The following is a 22,747-nucleotide window of genomic DNA, read 5'->3' as shown; positions in this document are numbered from 1 at the left end:
TTGAGAACCATACTAGGCCGAAACATAGAAATGCCCCAAAACATAGAAAAACAAACATAGACTGCCCACCCAACTCACGCCCTGACCATACTAACTAAATACAAAAACAAAGGAAATGAAGGTCAGAACGTGACACAGGGTGAACAGTCTATGGCTTAGGTGGCTGGGATCTTTGACACCGTGTGGTATAGAGGTCCTGGATGGCATGGAGCTCGCCCCCAGTGAAATACTGGACCATCCACACCACCCTCTGTAGTACCTTGCGATCGAGGGTGGTGCAAGCGGTATTATACAATGCATTCGGAAACTATTCAGACCCCATTTCTTTTTACAGATTTTGTTATGTTAGTAATATTCTAAAATAGATTTTTTTGTTTTAATTCCTTATCAATCTACACACAAAACCCCATGATGATAAAGCAAATGTTTTATTTTATCAAATATTCTGAAAGTCAATAACACTGAATTATCACATTTACATAAGTATTCAGACCCTTTACTCAGTACTTTGTTGAATCACCTTTGGCAGCAATTACAGCCTCGAGTCTACTTGGCATACATGTATTTAGGGAGTTTCTCACATTCTTCTCTGAAGATCCTCTCAAGCTCTGTCAGGTTGGATGGGGAGTGTCATGACAAAGCTATTTTCAGGTCTCTCCAGAGATTTCGATCTGGTTCAAATCCGGGCTCTGGCTCAGCCACTCAAGGCCATTCAGAGACTTGTCCCGAAGCAATTCCTGCGTTGTCTTGGCTGTGTGCTTAGGGTTGTTCTCCTGTAGTTGGGTGAACCTTCGCCCCAGTCCTGAGCACTCTGGAACAGGTTTTCATCAATGCTCTCTCTGTACTTTGCTCCGTTCAGCTTCCCCTCGATTCTGACTAGTCTCCCAGTCCTTGCCGCTGAAAAACATCTCCACAGCATGATGTTTCCACCACCATGCTTCATCGTAGGGATGGTGCCAGGTTTCTTCCAGACGTGATGCTTCGAATTCAGGCCAAATAGTTCAATCTTGGTTTCATCAGACAAGAGAATCTTGTTTCTCATTTTCTGAGAGTCCTTAGGTGCCTTTTGGCAAACTCCAAGCGGGCTGTCATGTGCCTTTTTACTGAGGAGTGGCTACCGTCTGGCCATTCTACCATGAAGGCCTGATTGATTGGTGGAGTGCTGCCCTCCAGGACACCTACAGCACCCAATGTCAGAAAGGCCAAAAAGATCATCAAGGACAACAACCACCCGAGCCACTGCCTGTTCACCCCGCTGCCATCCAGAATACGAGGTCAGTACAGGTGCATAAAAGCTGGGACCAAGAGATTGAAAAATAGCTTCTATCTCAAGGCCATCAGACTGTTAAACAGCCATCACTAGCACAGTAGAGGCTGCTGCCTACATACAGACTTTTAAATCATTGGCCACTTTAATAAATGGATCATTAGTCACTTTAATAATGCCAATTTAATAATGTTTACACATCTTGCATTACTCATCTCATATGTATATAGGGTATTTAATACCATCAATTGCATTTTGCCTATGCCGCTCGGTCATCGCTCATCCATGTATTTATATGTATATATTCTTATTCCATCCCTTTACTTAGATTTGTGTGTGTTAGGTAGTGTTGGAGAATTGTTCGATTACTGTTAGATATTACTACACTGTCTGAACTAGAAGCACAAGCATTTTGCTACACTCACAATAACATCTGCTAACCATGTGTATGTGACCAATACAATTCGATTTGATTTGTTCTGATAACATTGAAAAGTTTACATGAAAAACATTCACTAACTCATGAATATTCCCATCGTTATTATTCCACTATGTCAGAGAAAACTTGTGCTGATTGTAAAAAAGGATTTGAATACTGGAGTATTTTTATCTGAATATAAATAAATGCAATATTTTTGTGTTAGCCACTAATCAATGTTTATTTTATGGTGATTTCCATGTAAAAGGACCCATGAGCACCAACGTGAAGTTTATAGGAGCATATCAAATTTTGTGTCAAATGACAGCGAAGAGTCTATATTTTGGGGGGTATTAGAAATGCCTCAAAACATTTTGAAGTAAAGGCCCCTGCCAACTAATATCAACATTTATATTTAATTTTGCATCAATTATTTGCCTTCTGTAAGTTTAAGAAATATTGCGTAGTGTCTTGTTACCAAAAACCCACATATCTTTGAGATATTCTCTAATTTATGTCCCTCATGAGGGAGGATTTCACAGAAGTAACAAGTAAAGATAGACCATCGAATTAGTTTGTGTTTTTACTGATAACAATTTTGTTTATGAATTATAAAGTGATTCAAATGTGTCATTCTGGTACAAAATTGGTAACAGAGTGACTGAAAAATCTGTAACAGAATGACTGCAACTGAATTGGACGCAACGGGTATTCACAAACCACAGTTACAGTACAGTAGAGTACAATTCAGTAAAAAGTAGAGTATAGTTAAGTACAGAAGACTAGAGCACACATGAGTAGAGTGCAGTATAATGTAATATACTCTACTCGTCTGTACTGAACTATACTCTTTACTGTACTGTACTGTGCACTACTGTACTTTTCTCTACTGTTCTGTACTGTAAAAGAGACCTTGGTCTCAGCATGACTACTTGTCAAAATAAAGATTAAATAAAATATTCTACTCTATTTTACTGTACTCTACTGAACTCTAATATACTTTGCTGTGATGTCCAAACTTGTGAAACATAGATGTCTATGATTGGTACAGATTTGGTCCTGTAATTACAATAATAGCCAGTGTGTAGAGTAATACCTAAACATGCAAAAGGAGGATATTAAATTGTTCTACATTTGTGTACCTATTCAGGACACATCACCATGAAGAGAAGGGCATTCATAATTATGCATCTCTGTTTAGTACAGATCAAGGACCCATGACGTGAGTCTCCGCGTTACTCTGGTACCGTGAAATTGTCTACATACTATGCCTTCAGAAAGTATTCATACCCCTTGACCTATTTCACATTTTGTTGCCACAGCCTGAACTCAAAATTGATAAAATAGTTTTTTTCTTACCCATCTACACACAATACCTCGAAGTGAAAACATGTTTTTAGACATGTTTGTTAATTTATTGACCATGCAATACAGAAATATCTCATTTATATAAATATTCACACCCCTGACTCAATACTTTGTAGAAGCACCTTTGGCAGCGATTACAGCTGTGAGTCTTTCTGGGTATGTTTTCCACACCTGGATTGTGCAACATTTGCAAAGTATTATTTTCAAAATTCTTCAAAGCTCTGTCAAATTGTATGTTGTTCATTGCTAGACAACCATTTTCAGGTCTTGACATAGATTTTCAAGTAGATTTAGTGTAACTTGGCCACTGACAAACATTCACTGTCTTCTTGGTAAGCAACTCCAGTGTAGATTTAGCCTTTTGTTCAATGTTTTCATCCTGCTGAAAGGTGAATTCCTCTACTAGTGTCTGGTTGAAAGCAGACTGAACCAGGTTTTCCTCTAGTATTTTGCCTGTGGTTAGCTCCATTCCGTTTCTTTTTATCCTGAAAAACTCCTCAGTCCTTAACGATTACAAGCATACCCACAACAATATGCAGCCACCACTATGCTTGAAAGTATGAAGAGTGGTACTCAGTAATGTGTTTTATAGGATTTGCCCCAAATATAACACTTAATATTCAGGACAAAAAGTTAATTGCTTTGCCACATTTTTTGCAGTATTACTTTAGTGCCTTGTTGCAAACAGGATGCATTCTTTATCTTGGCCAGGTCGCAGTTGCAAATGAGAACTTGTTCTCAACTAGCCTACCTGGTTAAATAAAGGTGAAATAAAAAAATGTTTTGGAATATTTTTATTCTGTGCAGGCTTCCATTTTATCAATCTGTCAATTAGGTTAGTATTGTGGAGTAATGACAATGTTGTTGATCCATTCTCCGTTTTCTCTTATCACTGCCATTAAACTGTAACGGTTTAAAAGCCACTCCGGCAACTGAATTAGGAAGACATATATATCTTTGTAGTGATTGGTAGTATTGATACACCATCCAAAGTGTAATTAAATCTCCCTCATTCACTTTCATTTCACATCCAGAGCTCGTTCTGGCGGACATCTCACTCTGTCTGTACTTGACCGCAGTCTCATTCGACACATCATCTCCCTTTTTATCGTAATTGTCATCAAATTCAGATTCAACTTCTGCTTTCCTAATTCTCCTCGACCACTTTTTCCTCCTCTTTCGAAATCCACCTTTTCATGTCCCTGTCCCAATATTCCTCTTCTCCCGGCTTTGCGGCATACCGATTTAACTCTTATCTCATAATTGTCCCATCGTCTAGGAGTGATGTGCATTCCTGGTAATACACTCATATCCCCCATGGACCGGTTCATACATACGCAAGGAAGTTCAACATCCTAAATTGTCTGAAAATCCAAAAATGGAGGTGGAAATTGTTTTATTAAGACAGTACATATATTTGGTATATATTTTTTTTCAGCGTCTCGCCATTAAAGCTAGCTAAGGAGGAAAAATATGCCTATGCAGCCTGATTGGAGGATGCTTTATGTATGAGCCTAGTATTACCGGGAATGACATTCAGCGATTGTCATTCGGTCTATACTCCTGTAGCCTGAATGAATTTATGAGTCTTGCTGACAAATTGACCGTTTTATGTAGAAAGAAAAGTTGGGATTTTAGGGGGACTCATTCAGGTGGTCTCGTTCTCTCCAGCAGGTGGCAGCAGCATAACAGAGTGTGAAGTCCCTCGAAATGACAAACCCAGGCCCAGTTCCATTTCAGTCCCTAGTACCTACGTCTTTTGGGGTTACTGATCTGGGAGGACTGGTATATATAATAATAATAATAATAATAGAAAGGGTAGGGTGAAGGTGAAAGGGTAAGGTGCAGAACTGTATTAGTACCAGTCTTGTTCTTTTTCATTGCGCAGGCTCTGCTGGCTTAATTGTTACCAGTGAGGAGGTATTCTAGACAAAGGCAGATTGTTATTTTTGATTTTCTGAAAAACTTAACTGACCAAAAATAGAAATTCAATATGTAGTGTTAGTCCCATGTTTAATAAGCTAATATAAAAGATCCCAGAAATATTCCATATGGACAAAAAGCTTATTTCGCTCAAATGTTGTGCACTAATTTGTTTACATCCCTGTTAGTGAGCATACCACCCATGGTGACACCCCTGCTCAGTCATGTGAAATCCATAGATTAGTGCCTAATGAATTTATTTCCATTGACTGATTTCCTTAAATGAACTGTAACTCAGTAAAATGTTTGAAATTATTGCATTATTTCTGTTCAGTATATAACAGACTGCACTAGCTCAGTGTTCCTCTGTGTATTCTAAAGTTTATGTAGTCCACTGCTTCATGTGTATTTCAATGCTTCATATCTCAAGTAAACTTCTATAACAATAGACTTACCTGAAACAAATTCACAGGAGATTAAGATACTTACATATTTTTAAGAATGCAGAGCACTATTTCATCTCACAAAAAGAGGATATAATCATTCTAATGGTAGCACACAACTTTCTGGGACCGTATGCATCGAGCATCTCAGAGTAGCAGGGCTGATCTAGGATCAGCCCCCCCCCCCCTGTCCATGGTGATCTAAAAGACTAAATGTATCCTTAACAGCACTCCTACTCTGAGACGCTGATACATATGGCCCCAGGTCTAGAAGACAGTCACAGCCATTAGTTTGCAAAGTATTTTATTGTAAATGTTTACAATTCTCCACGTGAGGTTATAGTTTTGACGAGACAAAAACAAATGATAATAAGGTAACAAAAAATAAATACATCTGTTGAGTAAGACAGTGGGAAGGGTGGAGGCGAGTTGATGCAGAATTCCTTACTATGAATGAACAGATTAACCGAGTTTTCATTCAATTAAACCTGCTTGAGAGATTTTAAGGAAAGACATCCTTGTCTGCCATTGTAACCATGAATCTTTTGCCATCTCTTACTCTTCAATCAAAAGCTACACAGGTATAACAGGTGTAAAAATGTCTCTTGAAGTTTAGTCTCATCCTTCCTACATGGCTAAATGGTCCAAATGAATTGTGTGGACATCATTTCAGCAACAGAAAACATGGATTCGACAAGTGAGTTAGTTTCAGAGGAATGCTCATTGTGACAATAGCACAACCGCAGTACAATTAGGTTTGTTATATCTCAACCATAAAGCCAGTGTAGAGAAACATAATGAGCGATGCTAATAATCTGCTCACATAGAAAACATATCACAGGCTATATTGGCATCATAAAAGAACAAGAGTCAATAGCAATTGCTAAATCAACAGTGGCATAGGCTAAATTTTGCCAACCATTAGCATTATACATTTCCCCCCCCCCAATTTGATAAGCTGAACAGTGGTAATAGCGCCACACACACATTAACTCTTGCCAATACAGTAGGGTCAATGCTGAAACATGGGTTAAACATTTTAGTTACACAGAGGGACACGGCCACTAAAAACAGGAAATGACAAGCAGACCGAGCCCCCACAGGGATTGTCGAGGTAACAGAATAACTGTTCAGACAGAATGTCACGCATCACCAAACATTACACTCATTCATTCACTCACCTAATACTCTCTTCAGCTCCAGCTCTTTCTAACAGGGTTAAAATTAAATAATAACCCAGAAGAAAACACAGTTTGAAAGACTATTTAGAAGTGTAAAAATCACCTTTCTACATAAAAATACTGTTTGTTCCATTTATCCCCAGAGTTCCGATCAATATAACTGCAGATACTTAAATCTGATCTGAAAATAATATGACGAACATGTAGAGAAACATAATGCCTTTAGTGCCTTATACACACATAGTGGTCTGAAAAATCCACGTGGAAAACCTCTTCTGCTGGTATATAAAAGTGCCACAGTCGGGCCATAGAGTCAGTGGTTATAGGCCCGCCTGACAAGTAGTGTTCATAGGTCAGTTTAAAATCCTTCAAGTGGTTTGGTCTTTCAATGCTTCTTCATGTGATTGTTGGCATGTCCTTGTAAAGTCCTGTTAAAGCCTGCATGGATCTCCATATCAATTGTTGTCTCGATCGTCTCGACTGGCTCCCTTCCCTTGCCTCATTTCATCCATCCTCACTGATGTGAAAGAGCTGGCAAAGTGAGATCAAATTACCCTGGAACCTTTTAACACATTACTAGTACCCATCGTGACATGACAGGTCAGAGCAGGTGAAGCAGAGAAAGACGAGGAGAGAAAGCTACTGTGGACCAATTAGGTTGCATTTAGACAGGCATTTCTTATCTTCACCATTTGGTATTTTGACCAATCAGATCAGCTCTGAAAAAGTTCTAATGTGAAAAGATCTGATGTGATTGGTCAAAAGACCAATTAGTGGAAAAAAATATTAGAATTGGGCTGCCTATGTAAACATAGCCTAAGATGCAGACCGTGTCCAGTTCAGGATGAGCCGGTCTAAGCCAGGCTTCTCTGTCTGGGCTTGATTCTTGGGTAAAGCTGTTGAGAAAGACACACATACTGCTTATTAGATACATTGGAACATTATCAAACAATAATGAACCTCTTAATGCAAAGTTATTCAGTAAGGTTTAACTTGAGGAAACTCAGTTGTGACACTGGGACTCACCCCCAGAAGGTTCCGAGGGATGTACCCCTCGGTGTCGCCCATGCGCGCCCACCACCACTCGATCTCGTCCTCGTCCTCCCGGCGAACGATGGTCATGCAGTCACCCTCGCGGAACGCCAGCTCATCAGAATTGTCATCGGAGTAGTCCCACAGGCCGTAGACTACGGCCCTGTTCATAATGCCCATCTTCTCCTGCACTCCTGGAGGAAAGAGGAGAAAGAGGGTTTAGCAGAGCAAGAACACATACACTCATACAAAAATGTACAAAGCATACACACACAGAGATATATGCACGCATACACTCACACTTTCCCCAGACATAACACTCAAGGCTATAGGATCAGTAGATATGTTGAGCTACTAACCGTAGAGGAACTGGGAGCACTGGGTGTATCCCTCCTCCATCTCCTCACACTTATCCGCTGCCGTCTGCATGTCACTGTAGGTCATAGCAAACACCGCTGCTCCCGACTCAACCAGGAACTTACACACCTGCACGTTATTACAGGAGGCCGCGCAGTGCAGCGGAGTCCTGAGAGAGAACGAGAGAGGGAAAAGAAGAAAGAGAAATGGAGGAAAAAGGAGTGTGATATTAAGAGAAAAAAATATATATATTCCAAAATACTTTCAAGTAAGAGTTCAAGTTGGACTGCAGTTTACAACACTCCTATCACTGACTGCAGTAAGAATCACAATCAGAGGTGTTGGTAGAATAGGGTCCACTCACCATCCATCACTGTCGGCTGCGTTGACGTTGACACCAAACTGCACCAAGAACTTGACGATCTCCGTGTGTCCAGCACAGACTGCGTTGTGGAGGGCTGTGATCCCCTCATCATTTGGCAGACTAGGGTCCTCCACCTGAGAGGGGAGAGAGAGGTGCATACAATTTCACAACTCACTTTACACACAGAATATTTTACACCCACTTAATAAAAATTATAATCAGCTAAGACTACAAAACAAACATTAAGACTACAGTACTTCACTTTGAGAGGGATGGTTTACCAGCTGCCATTCTGCCTGTTATTACAAAAACAACTTTACACATGTTCCTTCACTACACACAAGCCTGTTAAAAAATCACTTGTAAGCACTGTTCGTCTATGAAAATCTTTGCTTACAAAATACCTTAATAGAGAGCCGCTTTAGGGAATAATGTACAGTATACATCTATACATACACAGACATAGTCTTACCTCGTAGATGATCCTCTGGACCAGGTCAAACTCTCCCTCCAGAGAGGAGTCCAGGAGCAGGGCCAGGGGGTTAAACTTCACCCTCATACCGTGGTCAATCCTTTCTGAGCCAGTCTTACGCAGGTTGGTCCTCTTCCCCTAATACAGACACACGGAGGTGACTACACTTTTCAAACAACGTCATGCCTTGATGAAGTCCCACAGCCACTGACACACACTCAAAAGGAAGTGTCTACAGATTTCAGCTAGTGCCCGGTCCCATCTGTGCTCAAACGGATAGAGAGATGATATATGGAGGTCCTTGAGCCACATTCCAAATCAATGCTCAGTTCATATGAATGGCCCACAATGCAACACCATGCTAAAGAATAATAAACACGTTGCAAAAACGATTCGATAGAGCATCCAGAGTATCCATTGAATGTGAATACCCTGGCTTAAAAGAGAGAAAAGGTATGAGTGACCTGTTCCTTCAGCTCCTAGCTCAGTACTGAGCTTATTGTGAGGGGACCAAATCAGTGAAAAAACAACTGGTTTCACTAAGCAACCTGATTATTACTCAACCAGATTATGGTTATTACTGGCACCATGAAAGAAAGGGCCCTTTTTGGGTCTTAACAGGGGCCCATTGGGTTCAGTGGAAGAGAGGTTCAGTGGAAGAGAGCAGGGACTGGGAGGCAAAAATGGATCAGACCATTCATCAACACTCCTAGGGTAGGACCTATTATAGACCTGTTACTGGGTAGTATACCGTATTTTTACAATTTACAGGTAGTGATGCACGGACAGGTTTGGGTTTTTACTTTACCTTCTAGAACAGTATTTGAATGTTTGTTTAAATGTGGTACGTTGTGTGTAACGTCAATTTTTATAGTTCACTTCACTACTTGAGTCATCTCTCTACGCTCTCTTTCTCCATGTCGCTTTTCACACAGACCTAGCCTCGTCCCGTCACTCAAGGAGAACATTTGTTGTTCCTCGACCATGAGACACTTGAGTTCAGTCTGCATGGTCAATGCAGCACATGCAACAATGTTGATGACAACGATGCTGTTTCACTTTGCTTTTTAATATAAATCCACAAGTGTTGTATAATTACACTATTAGTTTGTGTTTCTTACATCTGCAAACAGCTAGTTAGTATTTTCTTTTTTAGAACTCATTGCATTTTTCTCTCCAATTTTTATCTTGTCTCATCGCTGCAACTCCCCAATGGGCTCAGGAGGTGAAGGTCGAGTCATACGTCCTCTGAAACATGAACTGCCAAACCACACCTCTTAACACCCGCTCCCTTAACCCGGATGCCGGCTGCACCAATGTGTCGGAGGAAACACTGTTCAACTGACGACCAAGGTCAGCCTGTAGGTGCCCGGGCCACCACAAGGAGTCGCTAGAGCGCGATGAGCCTTGTAAAGCGACGAGCCTTGTAAATCGCAATTGCAACATTTGGTTAAAAATAAGGCTTGGATTGTTTGCCTAAATCTGCTCTACGTGGCAGTGCGGAAATGATCTCAAATAAGTGCAGGAAATGTAGAAATTGAAAATAATTTTTGGTTGAATTGAACAGTAAAACAATCAGAATGGAGAAGACCCATTAAAATCACTTAGAATGTGTTGACACCCTAGGGTCACGCACTACTCAAAGCAAATTTAGAACTTTTGTTATTCAACACCGTCAAATAGTCATACCATCCATTTTTTTTATTTAAATACTGTGATATGATATTTTGGCCATATCGCCCAGCCTTAGTAGGACCCCACTGATAAACCAGCTTAGATGGGATCAACAATGGAATGCAGCATGTTGTTTACTTACATGGCTAGAAAATAACCAAAGCTCATTTCATTGTCACCCTTGGACGGGCGAAGATTGAATAGGTTCTACTTCCTACTGCACTCGATCAGGATTAATGTATTAATGTAGAGTACAGTCGGCTACTGTTAATACATGCTATGGCTTAAGACGTAGAGTGGATGTGTTTGATTTGCTACTGGTGTTAAATGTGTCTGATTGCGAGCTGATGTTTATGAATGTCATGGAAGGCACTTAAAATGAAATGTATCATTATCATTAAAACAACAGTGTAACTTAGGTTTCTTACAGGTGGCAATGTGACCTGTCCGGTGACCTCTGGTGCCTGCATGCTGAGAGTGTCCTCCCCCAGGCTCTCCTGTCCAGTCCCGCTGGGGTAGGGTGGTGGGGGGTAGGGGGGGAACTCCTCCGTGAAACTCTCTGGAGGAGGGGTCAGGCTGGGTGGGGTGGGCTCCTCCATGCCAACAGCAGCAACAGGGGGCGGTGCAGGGAGCAGGGGCTGGTCTGGTCGCGGTGCAGGATGGGCCGGATGGGGAGGCGGAGTGAACTCCTCTCGGTCTTTCTTTGGGATGGCTGGTGGGGGAGTGTGCTCTGCGGGGAGTGGGGGGAGGAGGTTAGGGGAAGGGGGCAGGACTTCACAAGCCTCAAGTGTTACACTCTCCGGTTGGATGCTATCCCCACCAATCTGGGCCCCTGGAACATCAGGCCCTGCCCCTCCCTCCTCCTTCACAGCCTCGGGTGTGGTGGGCGTGGTGAGGATGGTCTCCATAGCAGCCAGTGTGGTCTTCTGGTATAGCAGTTTCTGGATGTTGGGCCCCGCGGGGCCCTCGGGCTCTGTGATAGAGCTGCGTTTCTTCAAGGGCCGCGGGGCGTTGTACAGCTTCTTCCTGAGGGCCTCCAGGTCCCCATCGCTCTGGTGGCGGTAAGGGTTGGAGATGAAGGGCAACAGCTTGGTGGGGCTGAGGGGACGAGGGGTGCGCTCTGTCTCCCCCTGCTGGCCCTCGGTGGGGGGGACATGGGGGGCCCCGTGGTCCACCTCAGAGTGCTGGTCTGGGGAGTGTCGCTGCTCGCAGTAAGGGTTCTCTGGGTGCTGGGGGCCTCCGCTGGGGATCACGGGCTTACCGTACACTTCACACACAGAGAGAGACACAGAAATAAAAAGAGAGAATCGGTTAGGATTTAATGCAAGCTTTATAAAAACAACAAAGAGACAACCTTTTTTCCTGCTAATAAACAATGACACACCAGGACCACAGTTGGAGAACATGTAACATTTGAATCTTTTAAGAATATCATCCAGGCAGTCTATAAAATAATTTAAAAAATATGTTTTATTGTCACACACACACAGGTGTAGTGAAATGTATTGTTTTACAGGAAAGCCATAGTAGTATGTCGCCTCTTGAGCAAATTAGGGTTAAGTGCCTTGCTCAAGGGCACACTGACAGTTTTTTACATGCCACTGGACCCGGACCCTATCTGTTAAGGACCATGTGGTTGCTGCCCTTGTATCAGTCTCCCGAGATTAACAGAAGCATCGCTGGGCCCCGAGGGACCTCCTTCAAGCTAATGAGCAGTCATTCTGACTGCAAAATTTAAAAACATGAAGACATGAACTCACTAATAAAAACAGCAGCTCTGCTGTATTCTTTGACAGTCTCTCTCTGGTCATGGTTTTAAATGACCAGAAATCTCACATATGCCAGTATCAAACTTTGCTGTGGCCGGGGTCGTGATTTGAGCTATTCGATTAATCAGCGCAGTAGGCACACTCAATTTAGCCACAGATCTCCCAGTCTGCCGGGTAGGTGGAGTGAATCTTTTCAGAAAAATGAAATGCATCAAAATGGGGACACTTTGCCTACCTGGTGCGCATGTCTTCTGAAACAAGTGCACCTACTGCCAACAGCGCAACACGAATAACACGGAAAAAAGAGCACAAGCCTTTACGCCTTCATCATTGGCTTTTCTACAGAAATGTTTATTGATCGACTAGGAGTGCCTTGAAGATTAACCAGTTGATAGTGATTAACCGTTTGGTGACCACAGTGCTAGCATCTTTTTCCTCCTCCGTTCTTCTCCCCTTTGTCCTCTGTACACATGCTGCTTTTCCTTCAGAAAAACATGCATCACTACTTTGTTCAATTGCACAATGTGTCTTATTCACTTTCACTTGTAAATGTCCATCCACACTCACAAAAATGACATTAGGTAGCTACTAGCTATGCTTGTATAACTTTATGAACTGGATTTATTTTTGCAATAAGTTTGTTCATTTTCGCTCGTTAGCATTTAGCTAACAGCGTGCATGTGATTTTGCTATTAGTTTGTGATAATTGTTAGCATTCTGGTAACAGAGGCCCAATGGGTTTTCTTGTATTTTTAGCACCCCACCACATACATGCCCTGCTCCTGAAGATCTGGGACAAGGAAAAACTACCCCAAGAGCTCATGGATGCTCTGATAGTGACAATCTTCAAAAAGGGAGACAAGGCAGAGTGTGGGAACTACAGAGGCATCTCCCTCCTGTAAACCACATGCAAAGTAGTTGCACATGTCCTTGCCAACCGACTGCTAGACCAGTCTGAGGAAGTACTCCCAGAATCGCAGTGTGGCTTCCGCCCATCCAGTGGAACTGCAGATATGATCATCACAGCACGCTAACAACAGAAATGGTTGGAACAAAAGCTGCCATTGTAAATGGCCTTCATAGACCTGTCTGTCGGCCCTGCATTAACCTGTTTGGGATAGGGGGCAGCATTTTCACGTTTGGATGAAAAGTGTGCCCAGAGTAAACTGCCTGCTACTCAGTCCCAGTTGCTAATATATGCATATAATTAGAAGATTTGGATATAATACACTCTGAAATTTCTAAAACTGGTTGAATGATGTCTGTGAGTATAACAGAACTCATATGGCAGGCGATAACCTGAGAAATATCCAACCAGGAAGTGGGAAAGAGGTTTGTAGTTTATGAAAATGTATGTTAAAAACATCCTAAAGATTGATTCTATACATCGTTTGACATGTTTCTACGGACTGTAACGGAACTTTTTGACTTTTCGTCTGCTCGTGCGTCATGAAGTTGGATTACTGGGCTGAACGTGCTGACAACAAGGAGCTATTTGGACATAAATTATTAACTTTATCGAACAAATCAAACATTTATTGTGGAACTGGGATTCCTGAGAGTGCATTCTGATGAAGATCATCAAAGGTAAGTGAATATTTATAATGCTATTTCTGACTTCTGTTGTGGTCTTGTTCTCCACAACATGGCGGATATCTCTTTGGCTTGTTTTGTCGTCTGAGCGCCGTACTCAGATTATTGCATGGTTTGCTTTTTCCGTAAAGTTTTTTTGAAATCTGACACAGCGGTTGCATTAAGGAGAAGTATATCTTTAATTCTGTGAATAACACTTGTATCTTATATTAAAGTTTATGATGACTATTTCTGTAAATTGATGTGGCTGTCTGCAAAATCACCAGATGTTGTGGAAGCAAAACATTACTGGATGTAACACGCCAATGTAAACTGAGATTTTTGGATATAAATATGCACTGTATTGAACAAATCATACATGTATTGTGTAACATGATGTCCTTTGAGTGTCATCTGACAAAGATCATCAAAGGTTAGTGATTCCTTTTATCTATATTTCTGCTTTTTGTGACTCCTCTCTTTGGCTGGAAAAATGGCTGTGTGTTTTTGTGACTTGGCTCTGACCTAACATAATCATATGTTGTTCTTTCGCTGTAAAGCCTTTTTGAAATCGGACACGATGGGTAGATTAACAAGAGGTTTATCTTTCATTTGGTATATTGCACTTGTTAATGTGTGAAAGTTAAATATTTCTAACAAATATTTTTGAATTTTGCGCGCTGCCATTTCAGCGGAATGTTGTCGAGAAGTGTTAAAGACCAAATTGGCTAAAGAAAAGTGTAATAAATGAAACTGGTATATTTTTTTTATTTAAGGACAAACAAATGTACAGCCGTGCCATATAGATTGCAAAATAGTTGGGAAGAGATGTTCGATGTACCGATTCCATGGTTTATGAACTGATACACAAAACAATACTGTAAACAACGCTGTATTCAAAATGTAGAGTTTTTTCAATTGAAATGATTATACAAAATTATTGCAACCAATAGAATGTTATACAGCGGGGAGAACAAGTATTTGATACACTGCCGATTTTGCAAGTTCTTACTTACTAAGCACGTAGAGGTCTGTAATTTTTATCATAGTTACACTTCAACTCAGAGACGGAATCTAAAACAAAATTCCAGAAAATCACATTGTATGATTTTTAAGTAATTAATTTGCATATATAAATTATTCATATATATAAATTAAACAAAAACAAAAAAAAACTAGGAGCACGCTGCATTAAAACAGACAACTGAAGAAAAAGCAATTATTGAGGGAGCTGCCCTACACTAAAAAGATCTTCAACGTGTCGCAGAGGACAAGCGGCAGCTATCGAAGGAGAGACTCAACACATGGAAGACCCCATGGAGGACAATCATACTCGATGGAGATGGAGATGATGTGGTGTGTCAACATGTCAGGTTGGTGGCTTTGCCCTGAAGGAGTTCCACAGGGATGACAGGCTTATGGACTCTTAATAAATTGTGCAAGCACACTAAAAACCTCACTTCTGAAGATTGAGACAAAGCCAGTCTCCGATAGGACCAAGGGTTTATTCTGATCATGTGACCTGACCAGTAATACCTCTAGGTGCTCGTCAGATCCTAAAAGTAGTTTGTCTTATCATAACCAGGGCATCAAGTTTTTCCTGGCCAGAGCAGAGCAGATCCCAGAGAGTTCATGTCCTCTGTTTCACTCTAGAGGAGAAATCCCACAGGTGACACTAACTCATTACAAACCTAGTCAGACATATCTGCATATGCAAACCGGTAATAGTAACAGGGTGATGATGAGGATCACTTTGATATTTTACTTAATGATTGCCATGCCTCGGGGATTATTACCTTTAATTAGATTCACTAACTGCAGCTTGTTCTGAGTCAGGACCCTCTCTTCTCCACTGGCTAAATTCAATGACCGTACTCTCCTTTGTACTTAACATAAGACTGACGGCAGCCTGCTTTAACCTCTCTGTTAGGAGTTACTATTGCAGTAAGTGTAAAACAGAGAAAAGAACAGAAACAAGACTGGTTCTAGTACTCTGGTGTTCAGTGAAATGCTTTGGAGCCATGGTTCACACATCTTTCTTGATTGACAAAGTCTTAATACAAATAGCCAAATGACTCCAGACAGACTGTAGCCATGATAAAGTCAACAGGAACAGAAGAGGAACCAGAAGGTAGTCTTACCACTGACAAATCCGTTGCCGCGGCTCTGGCTCCTGTTGAGAGCCCCCTGCAAGGCCGGTGGGAAGGGCTTGCCTGGGGTGGGCTGCTGAGTGTACATGGAGTAGATGGAGCTGGCTGTCAGGGTCTGGGGCTTGATCAGGTCTTTAGGCAGCTCTGGGGTGAAGGGTCTGACGGTGGCGGCCGGAGGGGGGTCCTGCTTTGAGGGCAGAGGCAGGGTCTGGCTCTGGGAGGGGGGCAGAGAGACATGGGCCTGTGGGCCCCCCTGGGATTGCTGGTGCTGGCTGGGAGGCTTGGCCTTGGGGAAGGTGCCTGTGTTGAAGCCTGGCTTGCCATAGGGGGCACCACTGGGGGCTTTGGGTTTACTGGCAACGGGTGGGGGAACCTTAACTGGGGGTTTAGCAGCAGACTGGGGAAAGGAGGATAGAGAGGAGCTGGTTAGACCACAGAGGAATGGCATGCACACACACACAACTGATCAAGGACAACTCCTGATGTTAAGTGTTCATGTTTAAGAAATGTTCAGTTTTCTGACATTCTGGGCACCATCCATTGGGTCTGCAGTAAAAATAGCTAAGGGGCATTTTTGTTGAGATCCACAGTTCTTACCTGGGTGTCTCTGACCAGGTCGTCACTGCTCTGGTTCTTGCGGAGGGAGGCGGTGGGCACCTCAGTGGGCTCAAACATGGAAAAGGGACGCACCCTCCTGTCCTTCTTCATCCCCTCAGTCTCATCTACACACACACAACAACACAGGTGTAAAACATAACTATGCAAACATACAGGGAAAACAATAGCAAAACCCTATCTGGACTGTGTAAGTAATTAAGTGCATATTCAAGGAAAGTGGCAATTTGAGTCTTCATGTTTGGGTGGGTTCGCGGATATGATTTGGCCACTACATATCTGGTCATCGTGTTGTCGAGTCTACAGTCATACTTATGTGTGGTTGTTGTGCTGTGGGGTGGTTACCTTGCTCTGTGTTGGGGTTGGGGTGAGAGGTCATTCTGGGCAGTGTGGAGGATGACCCATGAATACTGCTGTTGGGCTCTGGTCCAGAAGGGCCCCACTCTGACAATTTAGCTGAGAGAGGGGGGTGAGGGTGGTGGTTAGGAAGTTGTGGTTTAAGGGGTGTTTTCTAAAAATACTTTCAATTGAAACCAATGGAAGGCAAAATTATATTTAGAAAGGGTCTGGCCAAAGCTGGGTTATATAGGAATACCCTGTGGCAGGATCTTCTCTTTTCTCAGCAGAATTAAGACAGTACAGGAGCGCAAAATGTGGTAGAACTAGCTAGTTCTTTCCATCTTTCTAATTTCCTCAGTAACTGATTTAGACCTGATCGGGCCAGTCCGAAACCACATGGTTGTCAGACTGTCAGTTCTGCTGGAGATAATGTGTTCGTTCCAACGGACCCATTTAGAATGCTGCCGAATCCAGAGTGGAAGGAGAATAGAAACAGGCACGGTTTAATACAACAAACAGGCAGTATTGCCTCACAGCAACACATACAACAACAGAGATCTGGCAGAAAGAGAGATGACGATGACAATACTAAAGAAAAATGTTTCTTCCATAACAAACATACCCACTCAAAGCGTATTTCCACGCCCACACAACTCTCTCTCTCTGCCCACATAGAATCTCCTGAAAGGGTAACAAACCGCAAGCACAAGCGGACACACTCAACCGGAGCACACCACACCAGAGGGAGTGTGTACTTTTTATCTCAGCCCGCAGCTCTTTTAGAGGCTTAAGCAAGAACATGGATTCTAAAATAACCAAAAATGCACGAGAGACAAAAAGCAGAGGAGCCTTAGATATCCAGATATCTAGTGTTAAAGATTCGGTCCGTTATAGGCCAGAGCAGGGGGCCCAGTGTGAAGGTAACTGCCAAAATAATGGAAACACGAGTACATTATGGATACAACGTTTTTGAAAGCAGGGGCTTCCACACAGGTGTGGTTCCTGAGTTAATTAAGCAATTAACATCCTATCATGCATAAAAATGTTGGGCAGGCCATTATTTTGGCTATGCCCCCATAGGATGACAATGCCCCCATCCACAGGGCACGAGTGGTCACTGAATGGTTTGATGAGCATGTCAACGATGTAAACCATATGCCATGACCGTCTTAGTCACCAGATTTCAACACAATTGAACACTTATGGGAGATTCTGGAGCTAGGCCTGAGACAGAATATTCCACCACCATCAACAAAACACCAAATTATGGAATTTCTCAGGGAAGAATGGTGTTACATCCAACAGTGTTCCAGACACTTGAAGAATCTGGGCATTGAAGCTGTTTTGGCCCATCCTATTAAGACTATGTTGGTGTTTCCTTTATTTTACCTGTAGATTAGGTAAATTCATAGTAGCTATTTGACCAATCTGAAGAGGATACTACCGAGCTTTCCCTGTTTCAACCTCTGAATGCACAATCACACAGCAACATGAGGGCTGGTATTCCACCCTGACAGACATAAGTCACCATTTAGTTGCTGAAGAATTATGGATAAGGAGAAGGTAGGCTACCATCTCAGACGGGCACCACAACACAGCAACATAACCACTGATTCGAGGTCTGGTATCTTTTCAATCCCCTGAATGGTTCAGGTTCAAATTAGCAGGGTAATGCGATCCTAGATCTATGGTTAGGGGCATTGGTAGAGGAAGTAGCCACACCAGAGCACCAAGTCCATAGGTTACCTTCTGACCTCAGAGTCACTTTACAACCGGAGCCCATCTACCAACCGGGGTATCTCAGAATCCTCAACTCCTGTTAAGGGTTGGGAACTCAGTCACATGTCAAACCTCGTACAAGCTCGTCATCTGGATTTTATGCATCACTAAGCTGAGGTAGAGATATAGAGTACCTTAATTAAAAGGAGACTGTGAGCGTAAGAGGTGGAGTGGAGACTTCAGCAGAAGAATTGTCAGGCAAACGTTTGCCAGGGCCAAGAGGTAGGAAGTGAGAGGGGAAAGGTGAAATGAACATGTGTAAGGTTAAGGTCACTGTCGCACCTGTGTTGGCCTTGCCCTGGGGATCTGGTTGTGCAGGCATGTTAGCGGTGCCGTCGGGGTAGACAGCAGGTTTGACCAGCAGCTCGTGTCTCACTGGGCCGCGAGGCATGGTGGACGACTGGATGTACGGGCCGACAGCCGCCACACGAGAAGGACCCTGATGCTGCTGCTGACTCCCCGGACAATCAGAGGGCAGCTAGAGGGAGAAAGAGAGATGGAGGGAGGGAGAGAGAGAGTTAGACAGACAGTTCAGAGCAAGCCAAACACGCAGATCCAGCTTGTCATCAGTGTGGAGGAACAACAGGGTCACTCACTGACAGACACCGTATGTAAAGAGTGAAAAGTACAGCACAAAAACATAAATAATACATTTTTTAAGCATCTCCCTCAGCTTGGTAGTAGATTAAGCTGTTAGTCTATTTGCCACTATCCTAAATACACAAGTTATGGATGAAAATATGATAAAAGCTCATTTAAGGGAGCTAAACAGTGTTGAAAAATACTCCAACTACCCCACATAAAGCCTGATCAAGTTGAACTTTGAAACATTTAGAAAAAAAAAACAGACCAAACTATGAGCTCTCTTTTACGTTCCAATATAACCAAAGTCTTTCTCCGAACGTTTTTGGTTCAGAAAACAAACTTTAGCAGTTGTGTAAAATGAGGTATTACGCAACGGAGCAGATTAAATAAGTCAAGCCCAAGCCCTTTAAAACAAGATCAAATCAACTGCACTCCGCTACTGGAAACAGAAATGCAGATAATCCTACGGCTGCTGCTGCTCTACCAAGTCATGCTGAAGAGATCAGTGTGTGTCTATGTCAGGTCCAGCTCTGCCATTAGTTACTGTACCTGGGGATGAGTGTCTTTTGAAGCCCTCTCCTTACCAGGGTAGCCATTCTTGAGAAAACAAAAACACAAAATGCAACAGCAGTTGAACACACTAGTAGTCAAACCCCATACAAGAACATAAGTCGCTATTGATCAGTTCCTCCCATATGTTCAGACAGAGCAGGGTGAGGTGATTCTAGGCTGACATCTTTCAGGCTAGCGTTTCTCAACCAATGTGTTTGAAACATGCCTTCCAGGTGATGTCAGACAGACCCTTGCTGTGTCGTTGGCCAGAGAGAAGGGTAAATGTAACAGCTCTTTGTGGCCGCCTGAAAAAGCCCTGCTCATTATAATTCGAGGCAGACTGTCACTAAATCCCCTCCTCAAAGAGTCCTGCTCTATTCAGCCTTCAGCTTCTCTGCTTTCATCTGTAATAACTACAGTACATACATATTACACTTTTACCTCTTCAGCTCTCTCCCTTTCTTTACCTCAGCTCTTCCCTTCAACATAGGAGGACTTCAAAAGATGGTGGACTTCTTTAATAATGTATTACATTATTTTCTCCTGGTTGTAACTGACAATTAACCTGTCAGTCTATGGTTTTTTTTTGTTGCTTGAATTGCTTACGTGTTCGCTATGTGGGGGAAATGGTAAGACAAGCGGAACTACGTGTAACGGGGATTATTATCGTAGCAACACACTTGTCGAGTGAATGCAATCCCACGCTGGGTTAGCTAGGTTTTTCATGTCTTCGGGTGTTGTTCGTAAAGGTTGAAGCGTGTATGTTAGGATTGTAACGTTATAATAATTAAGGATGAAGCGTACATTCATGCCAGGAATAAAAAGTGTTTTTGATTTTCTCCCTTCTGTAATAAGCAGCCAATGAAGTATTTTTCCTTTATTCATGTGTTTAATCTGATACTGTTATGTCCAGCTAAACGTTTTTGATGTATGTAAGCACTTGTAAGCACTCAAGCTAATAAGTGACTCATAAGACAAGACAGTTGTAAGAGTGTGCTTAACTGTATTTTCATTTATTTTATAGTTCTAATGGAAGGTGATAATTCTGACTAAAACTACAGAATAAAACCGCCAGTTAAAATCAAGGAACAGTTGTGCTCGTGGTTACTGGAGGGAGCTACAGTGAGAACTCAATGCTCTTCACAAGCAAGAGAGAAAGAAGAATCTCACCCAGCTGTAAAATGTCTACAAGATTCCCAATTCCTGGCAAGCCCTGTCATCTGCCAGATAATAGTTTTGCACCTACCTGCAACCTAAGAAGAAAATCTCCACATAAGGAAGTGTCGTGAAGCAGCATAAGGTCAATGCTAACAGGAAGGTCAGACAAGCAAGTACAAGTCAAGGTGTTTAAAGGTGGTCCTATCCTTGTGAACTGCTAATAAGAGGCTAAGTTTACAATTCGTAAGGGAGATAGTTGTGTATTTCATCAAGACTTGCTGGTATTATGCATCTGCTCTTTCTATCTGAATGTATCACTGGTATGTGTATTACTGGAAAAAATATTATTTGATACTTACTAAAGAATATATATATATAGCTACAAAACATTAAGGGTTAGCGTACACCTATTAATTATATTTTCACCTTTAAGTTAAGTGTAATTGTTTGGTAAAGTGTTTGTTCAAGCTTTTGTTAAAAGTGTTATAAGTGTTTATATCACGTACCGAGGTTTAAATTACAGTGAATTAGAGTATAAATGACATACTTATCCAAACCTTATCTAGAATGTCAGTAAGAGGTAGTTTCACTAAAAGTGACAGGGGATGGGATGGGTCAAGTTGAGCAGCCGCAGCAACACCTCGGGAACATCAAACCTTCATCACAACAAACAGAGCAGCAGAAAGAGACCCAGACCAGTGTGGAGTCATGGCTGCCAGCGAATGATGATACAGAGGCTGCTAATGAGACATCACAACAAGAGCCACGAAGAGGTGAGAGGGTCCGCAGGTTAACTGAAACGGGCAGAGAACTGAGTGACGAAAGGTGGAGCCAGCTTGAACATCGTTTCAGGGTCAGCTATGAGAAGTGGAAGGCCCTGGTAAAAGGAGGCAAAACGGTCACTGACAGGCTGTTGCTCTGAAGACCTACTACAAGACCTCCTAAGAAAGTTTAGCCATACCTCTACAGAGCTAAACCTTGCCTATGTAAATTTGCGTCAAATCGACATTCCCGACTATGATATACGCCGCAGAGTTGATACTTGTGAAGCTATTACAAGGTCTATTATCAAGACTGTAAGGTGTCAGTTAGAAAGCAGGGAAGAAGGTCAAAGTAACCAAATAGAAGAGCTGCACTGGAATGAGAGCAATTCCTTGTGCATGTCCGAACTCTCACATAAGACAAGTCTCAACTATCAGCACTCAATTGCTTCCTCCCAGACTCAAAGCAACTCAAAAGGTCACCTCCGGATGCTCAAGTGTGTCATCTGTCAAGAGACAAGAGGTTGGGGCAGAAGTTGCTGCTAACCAAGCAGCTTTAGAAGTAATGGTTAAGCAAGAATGCCAACTAGTAGAGCTTCAGAGACTTGAAGATGAAGATTAGAAGAGGACAGCGGAGTGTATCAGCAAGATGAATACTCAGAGGACGAGAAGAGAGAACTACTCTAACTGCAAATCTGTGAAAGATAAAGAGGTCATGCACAGAAGTTGCTTATTTCAGAGTCTCTCACCACAACATGCTGTGACAAGCAGACAACAAGAAAATGGCACCAAGACCATGGTCAGGTTACTAACGGAATCCATCAGTGTAAGCCGCCTCCCCATACCAGAACCAGTAACATTCAATGGAGAACCACTCTCTTTCACAGACTGGAAGGTCTCTTTTTAGACTCATACCAGCAACTGAGAAAATATACTACTTAAGAAAATATGTTGGTGGGCCTGCCAAG

The 22,747-nt window shown here is 42.3% G+C and overlaps 1 protein-coding gene across 2 annotated transcripts in view; it reads right to left on the bottom strand.

Moving 5' to 3' along the window:
• Positions 1-5,706: 5,706 nt before the first annotated feature.
• LOC110502460 (apoptosis-stimulating of p53 protein 2) overlaps positions 5,707-22,747 on the bottom strand; it is a 53,401-nt gene continuing 36,360 nt past the window's right edge. Inside the window, exons 9-19 of one of the 2 annotated variants that reach the window (XM_021580484.3) lie at positions 19,858-19,905; positions 19,006-19,201; positions 16,951-17,061; positions 16,588-16,712; positions 15,982-16,387; positions 10,928-11,766; positions 8,826-8,963; positions 8,354-8,487; positions 7,992-8,158; positions 7,627-7,826; positions 5,707-7,496 (exon numbers count right to left, since the gene is read on the bottom strand). In XM_021580484.3, coding sequence (XP_021436159.2) covers positions 7,455-7,496; positions 7,627-7,826; positions 7,992-8,158; positions 8,354-8,487; positions 8,826-8,963; positions 10,928-11,766; positions 15,982-16,387; positions 16,588-16,712; positions 16,951-17,061; positions 19,006-19,201; positions 19,858-19,905 — 2,406 coding nt within the window. In that variant the 3' untranslated portion in view covers positions 5,707-7,454. The remainder of the gene's footprint in view (positions 7,497-7,626; positions 7,827-7,991; positions 8,159-8,353; positions 8,488-8,825; positions 8,964-10,927; positions 11,767-15,981; positions 16,388-16,587; positions 16,713-16,950; positions 17,062-19,005; positions 19,202-19,857; positions 19,906-22,747) is intronic. The other variant, XM_021580486.3, reaches the window with a different exon arrangement.

The sequence above is a fragment of the Oncorhynchus mykiss genome, chromosome 23, assembly GCF_057628025.1.
Source record: "Oncorhynchus mykiss isolate SJ-2025 chromosome 23, ASM5762802v1, whole genome shotgun sequence".
NCBI lineage: Eukaryota > Metazoa > Chordata > Actinopteri > Salmoniformes > Salmonidae > Oncorhynchus > Oncorhynchus mykiss.
The sequence above is the reverse complement of the archived record's forward strand: the minus strand, read 5'-3'. Positions and strand labels throughout refer to the sequence as shown.